At 60.1% G+C, this 12593-nt stretch overlaps 1 protein-coding gene across 1 annotated transcript; it reads right to left on the bottom strand.

Annotated features, from left to right (window-relative positions):
* Positions 1-1007: 1007 nt before the first annotated feature.
* Positions 1008-7888, bottom strand: HCRTR1 (hypocretin receptor 1). Its single transcript, XM_008157028.3, has 7 exons — positions 7690-7888; positions 7305-7483; positions 6529-6772; positions 6077-6192; positions 4401-4627; positions 3033-3154; positions 1008-1458 (listed from the first exon to the last, which is right to left on the bottom strand). The coding sequence occupies exons 1-7, from the start codon at positions 7886-7888 to the stop codon at positions 1268-1270; spliced, it is 1278 nt and encodes a 425-aa protein (XP_008155250.2). The 3' UTR covers positions 1008-1267.
* Between the last annotated feature and the right edge of the window lie 4705 nt (positions 7889-12593).

The following is a 12593-nucleotide window of genomic DNA, read 5'->3' as shown; positions in this document are numbered from 1 at the left end:
CCCTGGCAAGACCATGGTTTTGCCCCACTTCCTGATGGGTGAGGTCAGAGGGAGGTTGTGGCTTCTTTAATCAGGTTACGCAGACCCAGCAGTGCACATGGCCCGGCCGGCCTCTGCCAGGTGCCTCCCACTCCTCAGAGCAGTGCTTCAGACTGTGCTCCACCTCCTGCCCTGGCAACAGGCGCAGGGCCTCTGGCAGCCCGCTAATCATCTCGGTGGCAGGCGGAGCACGTCCAGCCAAGTCTGTGGCTTTCCCTTCATCCTGTGAGTCCTCGTGAATAAGCAAAGCCCTGATACCCAAGAAGGCGATGATAATAGGAAGTCAGTCTGTCCGCTCTGCTGTGTGCCCACCCTCCCCCCCTTACCTCCCAGAGCCCACTGGGCCCATGAGCAGACAGGCACGTCAAGGGTTGAGGTCCTGGGCCTCAGACGGCACTGCCTGAGGAAGCAGCACCATGTGTGCTCTGAGGCCTGGCGAGGAGCCACAGGGACCCGGTGTGTTGGGGGATGGAGGTGGGAGTAGTCAGCAGATAGCATTCCCTGCCGCCTCTCTCCCTACCCCCGACTTCCCCACCTTCCTCGCTTTTAACTTAAGAGGCACAGATTTTGTGCAATGACAAGGAAAGGGAACATTCAGTGCCAGGCTTTTAATTACAATTGCTTCGGGCTGCTGGCCTCCACGCCAAATGGTCACATGGAGAGCGTTTTATCACACCACAAAGCCGAAGGATCCAGTCTGTGGTGTGTGCACTCGGCACCTGGTGAGGGTGGGGCTGTGTTCCCACCGGGGAGGGCTGGGCCGGTTCGTTCAGGCGGGCATCGGAGCAGGGCTGGCCGAGTGCAGCCTGGGCAGGGTGGAAAGGTTACTGGGCCCTTCCAGCAGACTCTAGGGAAGGCCTGTAGTCCGGGAGGAGAGGGGTCTTTGGGAAGAAGGCCAAGCTCTGGAAGGATGATGAGGATCGATGGTACTGTGAGGGACAGCCGAGTGAGAGGCATACAATGGTAATCTTGTCCACGACACTACAATTTACAGAGAGCTTTCCACTTTCTTGAGCATGCTTAATCCTCACATCAATCCTGTTTAGGGGACACAGCTCAGAGAAGGGGTGTTACTTGCTCAGAGTCAAACAGGTAGAAAACCAGGACTGGAGCCCTGGCCTCGCACTGCGTCCACAAGCAGTCAGGGCTGGTCCCTCAGGAGCCAGAGGAGCAGTCCAGGCTGGGAACGGGTTGCACCCCCTGGAGCCACCAGGGTGGGTAGCCTCGCTCAGGGCAGCACCGTGGTGACGCTGGTGACCACCACGTGCTCGGAGACTTTGGAGACGGAACATCGGCTCTGCAAGGACAAGGATTTGTGCCTGGCAGAGGAGCGGGGGCTGGGGGTCCTCAGAGAGCCGCAGGGACCCAGGCTGGGCAGGCAGCAGGAGAAGGCAGCTTTGAACTGCTCCCGGAATTTGCCTTGGTTGGGAGACAGAAGACACAGCCATCAGGAGCCGGATGCAGCAGGAAGGGGCCTTGAGCCCAGGGACACCCACGCAGCTCAAGCCAAGCTGCCTGGGAGGGGGTGGGAGGGAAGGGTAGAGTGGGATGGAGAGCCCGGAGCCACCTCGTCACTGCCAGGGGGAGAGAACAGAGGCCGGGAGCAGGTTCCCAGCGAGAAATGCAGTTTTTATCTGATTCCTTGACTGCGTTCTGGCTCTGAGCCCGGCTCTAACCGTGTAAACATGGGGTCTGGCTCGGGGGCCTCAGATCGTCTCTGCCCTCCTGGGCGTGCAGGCGGAGGGGCTCAGGGCTCACCGAGGCTTTCCCATCTCCGTCCCATGGCAATGAAAATGACAGCAGCAGCAGCCCTCACACCAGGCATGAGAGCCTGGGTCCTTGATCCTCACTTCACAGATGAGGCACAGAGGTGCAGGCTTGCCCAAGGTCACCAGCTGGCCCTTGGCGCTGGTTCTAACGCTAAAGCCCTTTGTCTAAATGGGAAGAGTGAGTGGGGAAGGAGGGACTACCACAGCCACCTTGTTCAGCAAGGGCACCAGGGGAATGGATTTAACCGGAACTGAAACCTCCTTGATCATGTTTCAGCGTCCCGCCGGCCTCTCCAGTGCCCAGCAGAGGGCCTAGCACACAGTAGGCGCTCCGTAAATGTAACCACAAAGGAATGCACTGTGCCTGCTGCAGCGTGCATCTCTCTTCTCTCTGAGTTGGAGACCACCTGGCCAGCCTCTGTTGAGTAATTCTTGAGTCTCATGAGGGTTATTATATTGACCCCAGGTCCCTTTCAACCTTTTCTGGATGATTATTTGTGTCCAGGCCTGTACAGTCATCTGGACCAGTTCTTTAGGCCGTAAGTCAGAGGTCAGGTGAGTCACACTTTTGCTGGGCCGGGGGACTGTGTGGAAACGGAGGTGGAGGGCATGGCAAGTGCTGGACAGGAGAGAGGAGGCCCGGGTTGGGGTTGGGGACCGGGAGGCCTGGATTTCCAGAGTGGGGAGCAGGAGGACTGGTGCTGGAGGAGGATGGATCCAGGGATAGCCCCCCAAATTCTGGGCCCTCTGCCAGTGTGTGTCTAGCTGGGCATGGGGAAACCCTCTCCCTGCCTTGGGTTGCCTCTGCTGGTGATGCCCTGAGCCCCGACGATGCCTTGATTACGCAGCCATCCCTCAGGCCCTCTTCCCACAGGCCTGCTTCCCTCTGGAGCCTGTTGACCTCCTGCTGTGCACGCACCTGGCGGGGGTGGAGACGAGCTGGCCTACTGCTGCCCTCCCCACCCACTCACTGGTCTGCATAATCTGCAAAACTGGACCCTGGGTGCTGGCCAGCTTTCTTTGGCCGGTCTCCCACTCAGAGCAGGACTCCTGGGGTTAAGTCTTGCCCCTGAGTGGGAGTGACCAGAGCAGGGTCATGATTCCCAGGAAGGAGGAGGTATGGACCTCCCTCCCGCCAGCCTTTATTTGGTCTGGATTGGGGATGGGGAGACGATTGCCCTGGGGACTGTTGCTGCCCTCGGTCACGGCCCCCAGCCCACTCACCGCTGAGGAAGTTGTAGATGATGGGGTTGGCCGCGCTGTTGGCGTACACCAGCCAGTGGGAGAAGGTGAAGCAGGCGTAGACGGCCTCGCGGTCGCTGGCGTGGTGGAACATCCCGAACACCCTAGGACCGCGGGGAGGACAGTCAGAAATGGGGCAGACGTGTGTGTGTGTGTGTGTGTGTGTGTGTGTGTGTGTGTGTTTATGCTCGTAAGCTACAGGGCTGCAAAGCACAGGAGTTCCCACTGCCCCTTCCATCCACCCCTTTCCTGGGCCTCTGGGTCTGGGTTCTTGACCACAGTTTTGGGTTCTTGAGCACAGAGTATGACTGGAGTGGGCCTAAGGGCAGGCACCAGGGCTCATCTGCTCAGTCACCAGCTATCTGACCCCTGGGTCTCCCCATCCATGTCCTCATCCATTCTCACAGCAACATGATGAGTCATCGACACGCCATCTTTCAAACAGGCTCAGAGAAGTCAAGGGACTGTCCCCAGATCACTCAGCCAGGCAGTGGCCACGCACTAACTCACACAGATGCCTCATGTCAAATAGTCCGTGTTCTTTCCTTGCACCCCGTGGCCTCTCGCTCCCCATGCCCCTGTGCTCCCTCCGCTCAGCGTGCCATCCCTCCCTTCAAGTCTCTGCCAAATGTCACTTCCTCAGAGGCCTTTTTAAAAAAACATATGCTGCCTAACCGGTTTGGCTCAGTGGACAGAGCGTCAGCCTGTGGACTCAAGGGTCCCAGGTTCGATTCCGGTCAAGGGCATGTAGCTTGGTTGCGGGCACATCCCCAGTGGGGGGTGTGCAGGAGGCAGCTGATTGATGTTTCTCTCTCATCGATGTTTCTGGCTCTCCCTTCCTCTTTGTAAAAAATCAATAAAATATATTTTTAAAAAAACACACATACAAAAAAAAAAAACATATGCTGTTTTTTAAAAAGATTTAAAAAAAAAAAAACAACCCAAAAACCACCAGCCCATCACCACCACTCTCTATCCACTTCCCGTATTTTTTTCTTCATAGCAATTGTCACTGCCTGGCTGTATAATGCATATTTCTTTCTTTCTCCCATTGGATGTGGCCTCCACGAAGGCAGGGGTTCTGTATTGTGCACTGTTCACTGTGTTCCCAGCCCTACCATCTGACGAGTGAGTGAGTGGATGAAAGCATTTTCACAGTAGCCCTAGGAGGCCAGGACTGTTACTGTCACATGTTACAGATGAGGAGACTGAGGCTCAGAGAAATGACCTGCCCCAAGGTGATATCATAGCTTTGGGGTTAAGCCAGGTCTTTTTCCAAAGCAAAGACAGCTCCTTCCCCTGACCCCATAGCCACCTCCTCACCCCTAACCTCTCCCCAGGTGCCCTCACCTCTTGAGGACATTGAGGACACTGATGGGCAGGTAGCAGAGGGCAAAGACCAGCAGCACCACCATCAGCATCTTGGCTGTCTTCCTCCGAGCGCGCATCTGCTTCACCTCAGCCAGGAAGGCCCGGGCCCGGGGCTGGGGCTCTGCGCCCAGGCCCTGGCCCTGCTCCTCCGACTGGTCTGAGGGCCGCTTCCAGTTCCTCACCAGGGCTGACGTGGTGCCCGGGATCTGTCCAGCACACACAGAGACAGCGGTGGGGGGAGGAGCTCCTCGGAGGTCAGGCCCTTTGCTGGGCTCTGCTTCAGGCTGGACCCTGGGGCAGGTGGAGGTGGGCGAAGGGAACAAACCCTTGCAATGGGAAGGAACCTAACATTCATAACAGAGACCAACACTCTGCACGGAGTGTGAACACCTGCTTTCATTTTCCATTGGCTCATGGGGGGGGCCACCCCAATTATGCCTTTGGGGAAGATATTGGCCCTTGGTTACAGATGAGGCAGGGGACCCTTGGCAACACCCTCCCAGCACCCACCCATCCTCATTGGGTCCCCTCCTCCATCTGTGGGGCTGGGGTGCAGGTGAGTCTTGCCTCCTGCCTGAGGGGAAGCGTTGGCAAAGGCTGAGCCAGGGAGCAGCATGGAATGGCCTGGCCTCAGAGCACAGGTCCCAGCCTAGGTCGGCGCCCATAAGCCTATCAGGGTCCAGGCTCCTGGAGCAGCCACAGATGCCCCTGAAGCCTCGCCCACCGCTAGACATCGGAAGCTCCCCCCAGAGGGCATGGGTCAGGGTCCAGGAAACAGGGGCCTGGGGCCGGCTCAGCCATTCATGAGCGCTGCGACCTTGCCCAGCGCATTTCCTTTTCCGAGCCTTGGCTCTCCGGTCTGTGAGATGAGAGAGTGACTGCTGCCCTCCTGACTGGCAGCTGTGAGGAGCAGGTGGCATATGTTGGTGGACGGAGGGCTGGTCATGCTCTGGCCTGCATGCTCTCACTGCCCAGACACTGGCCCAGGACTCACTCCTGCTGGTGCCATGGGGCCTCTGAGCACCCCAGTCCCCACAACCCCCCCCCCCCCCCACACACACACACACACAAAACCTGCTGTGGGTCAGTTTGTAATAGAGGAAAGAAGACAGGCCCTGGGCCCGGAACGTCCCTGCCACTCATGGCTGTGGCAAGCTGGCTGCCGTTACTCAGCGTCTGTAAAGTGGGGATATTGCTGCTTTGGTTAGACGGTTGCGAAGACATTGTGAGCAAAGTGCATGATTTGGCAAGCTACACGGAGGTGCTGCTGACCTGAGCACTGGACCCCACCGATCGGGGACTGAGTGCCTGGCCTTCCCCTCCTGGCGGAGGGGTTTGGGGAAGTTGCTTTGCCTCTCTGAGTCTGTTTTCTCCTATGTGAAGTTGGGGATAATATACGGTGGTTAAGAGGGTCCAAGACCGGTGGGAAGTGCATGGGACAGTCAATGGCAGCTACTGATACTAGAAGGTGTTCGTTACCGTTCAGTTCCAGGGTCGGCTCTACCACGTCAGCCTTGAGTTTGAGAGTCCCTGGGCCTTTCCTCTCTCTGGTTGCAGCCAGGATGGCATGTTCTGAGGGCAGAGGACTGTCTACTCCCTTAGACCAGCGCCCGCCTCCCTCCCAGCCCAGACAGTGACAGCAGAGTGGGCCTCACCTGGCGACCCCAGAGCTTGCGGAAGATCTGGAAATAGGCCATGGCCATGAGGCCCAGCGGGGCCAGGTAGGTGACAACGAAGAAGCAACTGTGGTAGATCTTGGGATAGAGGTCATCTGCAGGGGCCAAGGATGCAGAGGTTGGGCCCCAGCCTGCCCTGCGTAGCAATGCCACCTGGCCGCGGCGACGGCCAGAGCAAGCAGCGGGGCCCCACACGGGCACCTTGGCAGAGAGACCCTGGAGTTGCCCGGCCTGAGGGTGTCCACCCTGAGGGACCGCTAGCAGATGCCTTTACCGGAGGAGGTACCCGCCCTGAAGGTAACCTTGGCAGATGTCTGCTCTAAAGTGTCCTCTCAGAGACACCGCCTGGGTGCCCTGGCAGCTGCCTGCCCTAGGGGATGTGCCCCAGAGGCGCCCCCTTCAGGAGAGCCCGCCCAAGGCTACCCCGTTACCTGCCCAGCGCTCATCGCAGACAGAGAAGAGCCGGGTGCGGTTGGCGAGCTCGGGCAGCACACTGCTGCATTCCATGACGGCAGCCTGGGGCACCATGACAGCCAGCGACACAGCCCAGATGCCCAGGATGGAGCCACGGGCACGCCGGGCCGTGCTCTTGAACAACAGCGGGTGGCAGATGGCATACCAGCGGTCCAGGGCGATGAAGCTGAGGGTTAGCACTGCCACGGACACAGACACGGCCTGCCCCAGGGAGACACCAGGTCAGTCCTCTCAGGGGCCACCCAGAGATGTGGAGGGGGCGAGGGGCTCACAGCCCAGGTGCAGGGCACGTCCTGACTCCACCACTTCCTGGCTTGTGAGATTTGGGCAAGTCACTCGCCCTCTCTGAGCCTCGCCTGCGCAGTGGGAATATACCACTCGCCTGGCAGGATTCTGGTGGAGAGAAATGCAATCACGGATAGAAAATGTCTAGCTCAAGACTTGTCCCAGAGTAGGTGGTCCCTGCATGTATCCGCACATGGCTGTCTGTGTCTGTGCCTGGGTTGCGGGGGGTAGGTGGGGGGATCTCTGTAGGAGTATGTGGGGCTAGGGCTGTGTCCTCCAGTGTCAGGCTGATAGCTTGCTCTTGCTGACAGTAGAGAATGACACCACACATGTGCTGAGCGACCGTGACCTGTCTGAAAGGCAAGTCTGAGGGTCCCTGAGGCTTACGTAAGGCCATGGTTTCTGTGCTTGGTGTGACGGCGGTGATGAGGGTCACGGCAGAGCTCACCTGTAGGTAAGGGATGACCTTGCAGAGGGCATGGCCGAAGAGCCAGGACTCGGTGATGTCCACCAGCAGGCTGGCTGGCAGGCAGATGGCCGTCACCAGCACGTCCGCCAGGGACAGGTTGACGATGAAGTAGTTGGTGACGGTCCTCATGTGGTGGTTGCGCCACACGGCCAGGCAGACTGCGGGGTGGGCAGGGTGAGGGAAAGCGGGAGGCAGAGCCAAGCCCATCCCAGCTCGCAGCCCATCAGCGAGCTCCCCCCCCCCCACAACCCCCCGCCGGCCACACACACTACCCCACACCGAGGCAGAGGAGAGAAGCTGGGCCCGGGACTCCTGCCAGTCCCCACGGGAATCCCCGCAGCACCACAGGGGCGCACCGACCTACCCAGCGTGTTGCCCACCAGGGCCACGAGGAACACAGCCATGTAGGCTGCGATGAGCACCCACTCGTATTGCTTCGGGAACAGGTAATCGCGCCACAGATAGCTGAGAAGCTCGTCTTCATAGTCGGGAGGCACCGGGGAGGGTTCCCTGCTGCCATTGGGGACCCCCGACTGGGCCCCCGGGGTGGCCGAGGGCTCCATGAGCTCAGAAGCCGCTGTGGCCAAGGGCCATCATGGTCTCCACAGGCCTCAGCCCACTTCCCTCAGGGAACCCGGAGTCCTGCACCCAGGTCTTTTGGGGTCCCAGCCCCCGATGTCCTGAAGGAAGGGAGGGAGCGAGGAAGAAAGGAAACATTAGGGGATGTGCCAGGCAATTTGCATATAAACTCCCTCTTAATCCTCAGCGTGCTGTGCGGTGGGTTACAGTGGAGAGGGACAGACCTGGCTCCGTCCAGCCTCGGTTTCCCCATCTGTTCACTGGAATAACGGCCACACCTACCTCACAGGACTGCAGTGGGAGTAATGAGCTCTAAAGCGTGCCCAGCGCTTTACCCAGAAACAGGCGCGGGGCTGGCTTCCCCATTATTGGAGAGCCCTGCTTTGACGAGGAGGAGGTAGAAGCTCAGAGAGGTTGAGCCCCTCGCTCAAGGTCACAAAGCTACTATGCCAGGTCTGTCTGAATCCACCACACACCACAGATTTGAGAGATGAACCCATCCGGTTGCAAGTATTCTCCCGTGAACAGGTCACAGGCCTGAATTTTTGGTTGGAAAAAAAAAAGGTCAAGGGAGGCTTTAGAGACCCAGGCCCCGCCCACTAGACCTGCCAGACCCTCCCGGGTGGACACACACACACACACACACACACACACACACACACACGCACCCGGTGGAGCAGGGGTGCAGCGGGAAGCTGGAGACCTCTCTGGAAGTGGGGAGAAAGCCCCTCTTGAATCCCCGAGGCCGCTATGCGCCCCGGCGGCCGCCAGGGGTCGCTGGGGGCCGGCGCGCAGGACGCTCCCTCCATTCATAAATCCGGCCTCGCTCCCCGCCCCTCCTCTCTGGCTCAGACCCTCCTTCTCCGAGGCTGAGAGGGAGGACCCCGCACTTGTGAGGGAGGTTGCCGGGCCCTGGAGACCCCTGGGAGAGGGGGAGGGAACTCCTTCTTATCCCCACCGAACATGGGCGGACCCACTCCCTGAGCAGGACCTGCCTGCACCTCGGGAGCTGTGAGGGGCTGCAGGGTGGGGCGAAGGGGGGGGGGGGACGCGTTTAGGGGTTTTGCAGGAGGGAGCCTGCTGGGGTCTCAGCTTCCCAGCCCCAGGTTATCTCCCCCCCACCCCGACTCTTGGCTCCTGTCGAGGGTTGTTTGGAACCCCCACCCTGGGTCTGGGGGTCTCCCACGCCCCGCACCTGTTGGCTCCGGGACTCCGGCGTCCTCGGTGGCTGATCCCCGACCTTGCAGCGGGGACTTCGCCCCCCTGCGCCGAAAGCCGGGGTCCTGGGGGTGCTGTGGCTCCAAAGCGGGCTGTGGCTGGCGCGGGCTCCGCTGGGCTGCACGCCGCCAGGAGAGGTGGCCGGGGCGGGAGGGGCAGAGCGGGGAGGGGAGCCCCCACCGGTCTCCTCTTCTTGTCTCCCAGCCCCGAGACCGGAGGGCGGAGGGAGATGCTCGTGCCTCCTTACCTCCCACTTCACGCTTGCCATCCGCTCCCATTCATGCGTCCATCCGTTCATTCATGCCTTTCGCATTCATTCAACATTTCTGCCTCCGGCCATTCCCCACGCACTCAGAGAGCACCTACTGTGTGCCGGCGGCCCTGCCGGGGCAGCTTGGGAGAGTCACGGTGCAGAAGGAATCCCAGCGCCACCTCTCCTGGCTGCCTCACCTAGCTGAGGAGGAGGAGGGCACAGGTGGGTCACAGGGGTGAACAGGGCGCCTGCACCGCCTCCAGCCAGGCTCTGACTGCGGCGGCGGGAGCTGCTATCTCCCAGTGACGCCAGAGGCCTGTGCCCATCTCCCAGCCCCACTCTATCTGACCCCCAACCCTTTTTGCTCATGCCTACGTTCCTCCTCCCAAGACAGAGATGGCAGGTGGAGGCAGCAAGTGGGGAGTCAGAGGGGCTGATTGTTTCAACAAGCATGTGCTGAGCAGTGTGCCAGGCAGTGGCCTTCATTCATTCAGCTGCCGTTTATCTAGCCCTGGCCACGCATGACCTCATGTAATCAGTCCAGTGAGGCGGTTGTTATTGCCCCCATTTCACAGATGAGAACACTGCACTGACGGTTCAGCCTAGGTCACACGGCAGAGGTGCAGCTGAGACCCAAGCTTCTCTCCAGGTCTGCCCCTCCTCCCCACACAGAGCGCTGGGCTGGCTGGAGGCAGGCGGACTCACAGCCTGGCAGGTCCCCTATGGTGTGGAGAGAGCTGTGAGGAAGCCCACGGCGGCTGTGGCACAGAAGGACAGATGGACCCAGCCAGGGCATCAGGACAGGCGTCCTACAGCAGGAGCCTGTGCACACAGCCCTGAGCAATGAGAAGGTGGCCCTGAAGGGGACTGTGGTAGCAGCAGAGAGAATTCGAGTTCGAGGAAACCGCAGGCGCAGAGGCATGGAGGTCAGGCCTTCCAGGAAACACAGGTAGCTGAAGGGCGACCTGCAGGGCATCAGGCAGTCACCTTGGCCTTAGGACAGACCTTCCTGACACATCAGCCCCACCCTCCTCTCTCACCTTGGAGACTCACCCTTCCCTCCTGGGAGGCGATGCCTGAGATGTAACCTCCATCTTCCCTGTGGCAGCCAAAGCCCCTTTTCAAAGGATCTGGAGCCGTGAATGTGTGAGAAGAGCCGGGCAGCATGGGGGGCCGGTCCAGTGCCCTTCGCCCTCCAGAGCAGCGGGGAGGAGTGGAGGCGACTCTGAGGCAGACTCGGTCCTGGGCAGGCACAGCACACAGTGGGTGAGGCGGCATAGCAGCCCTCTGGTTGCAAAGCTCTGTCCTGCCGGCCTGAGGTGCTGGCAGAGGGAAGGGAATGGGTGAGGTGACACAAGAGAGGAATGGCGTGTGTGTGCATGTGCATGTGCGTGTGTGTGTGTGTGTGTGTGTGTGTATGTGTGTGTGTGTCCATGTCCCAGCTCTTGCACCTTACCCTACATGTGTGTATTTGAGTGTCCGTATTTAAGTAAGGGCTGTGAGTGTGTGTCAGGGGAACCCCACGTGTGTGTTTGTGTCTCTAGAGTGTGCATGTGGGTAGGGGACAGGCTCTGGGCTGATGTCTGGGGTGTCGCCCTGGGTGGGATGTGTCTGGGTGTGTGTGTGTGTATTGGCGTCTGTGTCTGTGAGGGATGTGTGTGTGTGTGCAGGTGTGTGTCTCTGTGTGTCTGGATGTGCAGTGGTGGCTTTGACTCGCCTTGGCCTCCCAGTGTTCTCCCTGTGAGCGGGGGTGTGAGTGTGGGCATGCCTTTGTGTCCATGGCTCTGTGAGCCTGCGTATGTGGAACTTAATATGTCTGCCCCCACAGGGATGACTCATCTCATCCCCCCACAGTGCCCTCCCCCGATGTAGAGCTGGCCTGCTTTCGATGTGGGGGTTGGGGAGGGGCTGCCGTGCATGGGGGAGGGGAGGCAGAGCGTGCAGGGCACTCGGCAGGAAACGACCAGCTGCGTCGTGGAAGGTGCAGAGCCGGTGTGTGCGTGGGCGGAGGGCGCCAGCTGAGCCCAGCACAGCACAGCCCAGGCCAGAACCCAGTCCTTGTTCCGAACTCCACAATTCAGGCTCCCTGGGCTGGAGTGAGCAAGGGGCTCCCCAAGTCCCCCAAAATCATTGTACATAGGAGTGCACGTGTCTGTGTGGGGAAGGAGGCATGGCTGAGAATCCATCCTCTCGCCCACAGAACAGACCCATCTTGCCTTAAGAGGGATCCCCATTGCCAACCCCCTTCTGCACCTGGTACTGGAGGTGGCTGTTCCCCAGGACAAGGGATCCTGGGTGATCCTTCCTGCCCGGAGGCAGCAGATCTTTCCTCCTCCCCTATCAGCCTCTGGCCAGGCAGGAGGCTCTGGGTCCCCAGGTCCCTCTGGTCCTGACTCTGGCTCCCTCAGCCTCGGCCGGAGGGTGAGATGGGCCAGATATTCAGCGTAGACTGGCACGAGGGAGAGACCCAGGTGTATGCTCAGAGAAGACCCGGGGCCTGAGTGGGGGCCAGTGATGCCATGGAAGACCCTCGAGGAGCTGGGTGTTTTGGTCCTTGGGCCCAACAGCACTGGCCTCTGGGAGCTCCTGGCAAAATGTCGTGTCCATGGGAGAGCCCCAGGGACCGCATGTCCTCCACCTGCAGGCTGGCACGCAGCCCCGACACCTCCTCCGCCCGGGAGCGTGGCCTGAAGCCGTTGCTCTGCCCGAGCTGTCTGTCACCCGGTGACACATGACCTCTTGTTGATCTAATCCTGAGCCTCTGAGCCACAGAGCCCTGTCACATCCATCTCTGAGTGTCAGCCCCGGCCCTGGCCCCAGGTGCTATCCCCTGTCCCTTCCAATTCCAACGTGACTTGCAGTAACCTCTGTCTGGCTAGAACTAGAGTAATCGAAATGTAATTGGGTTTTCAACCTGCAATGCTGCCACGGGCCTGGGATGTGCCTGGGAGCTCTCCGGGCAGGGCAGAGGTGCTTTTCAGAAGAACAGAGATCAGAAAACAAGCAGACGTGTGGGCTGGGGTGGGGTGGGGTGAGGGAGGGCCAGCAGTGACTGGGCTGTGGGCCTGGAAAGGGGATTCTGAGGGCGGAGTCTAGGAGGCCACGGAGGCAGCGGGGGCGTTTTGGTCCTTGGGCCCAAATGCACTGCCTCCTCCTACCCCGCCCCCCCCCCCTCCGCCCCAAGCTCCTGGCAAAGTGCCATGTCCATGGGAGGGACC

This window comes from Eptesicus fuscus, chromosome 9 (assembly GCF_027574615.1).
Source record: "Eptesicus fuscus isolate TK198812 chromosome 9, DD_ASM_mEF_20220401, whole genome shotgun sequence".
Taxonomy (NCBI): Eukaryota; Metazoa; Chordata; class Mammalia; order Chiroptera; family Vespertilionidae; genus Eptesicus; species Eptesicus fuscus.
The sequence above is the reverse complement of the archived record's forward strand: the minus strand, read 5'-3'. Positions and strand labels throughout refer to the sequence as shown.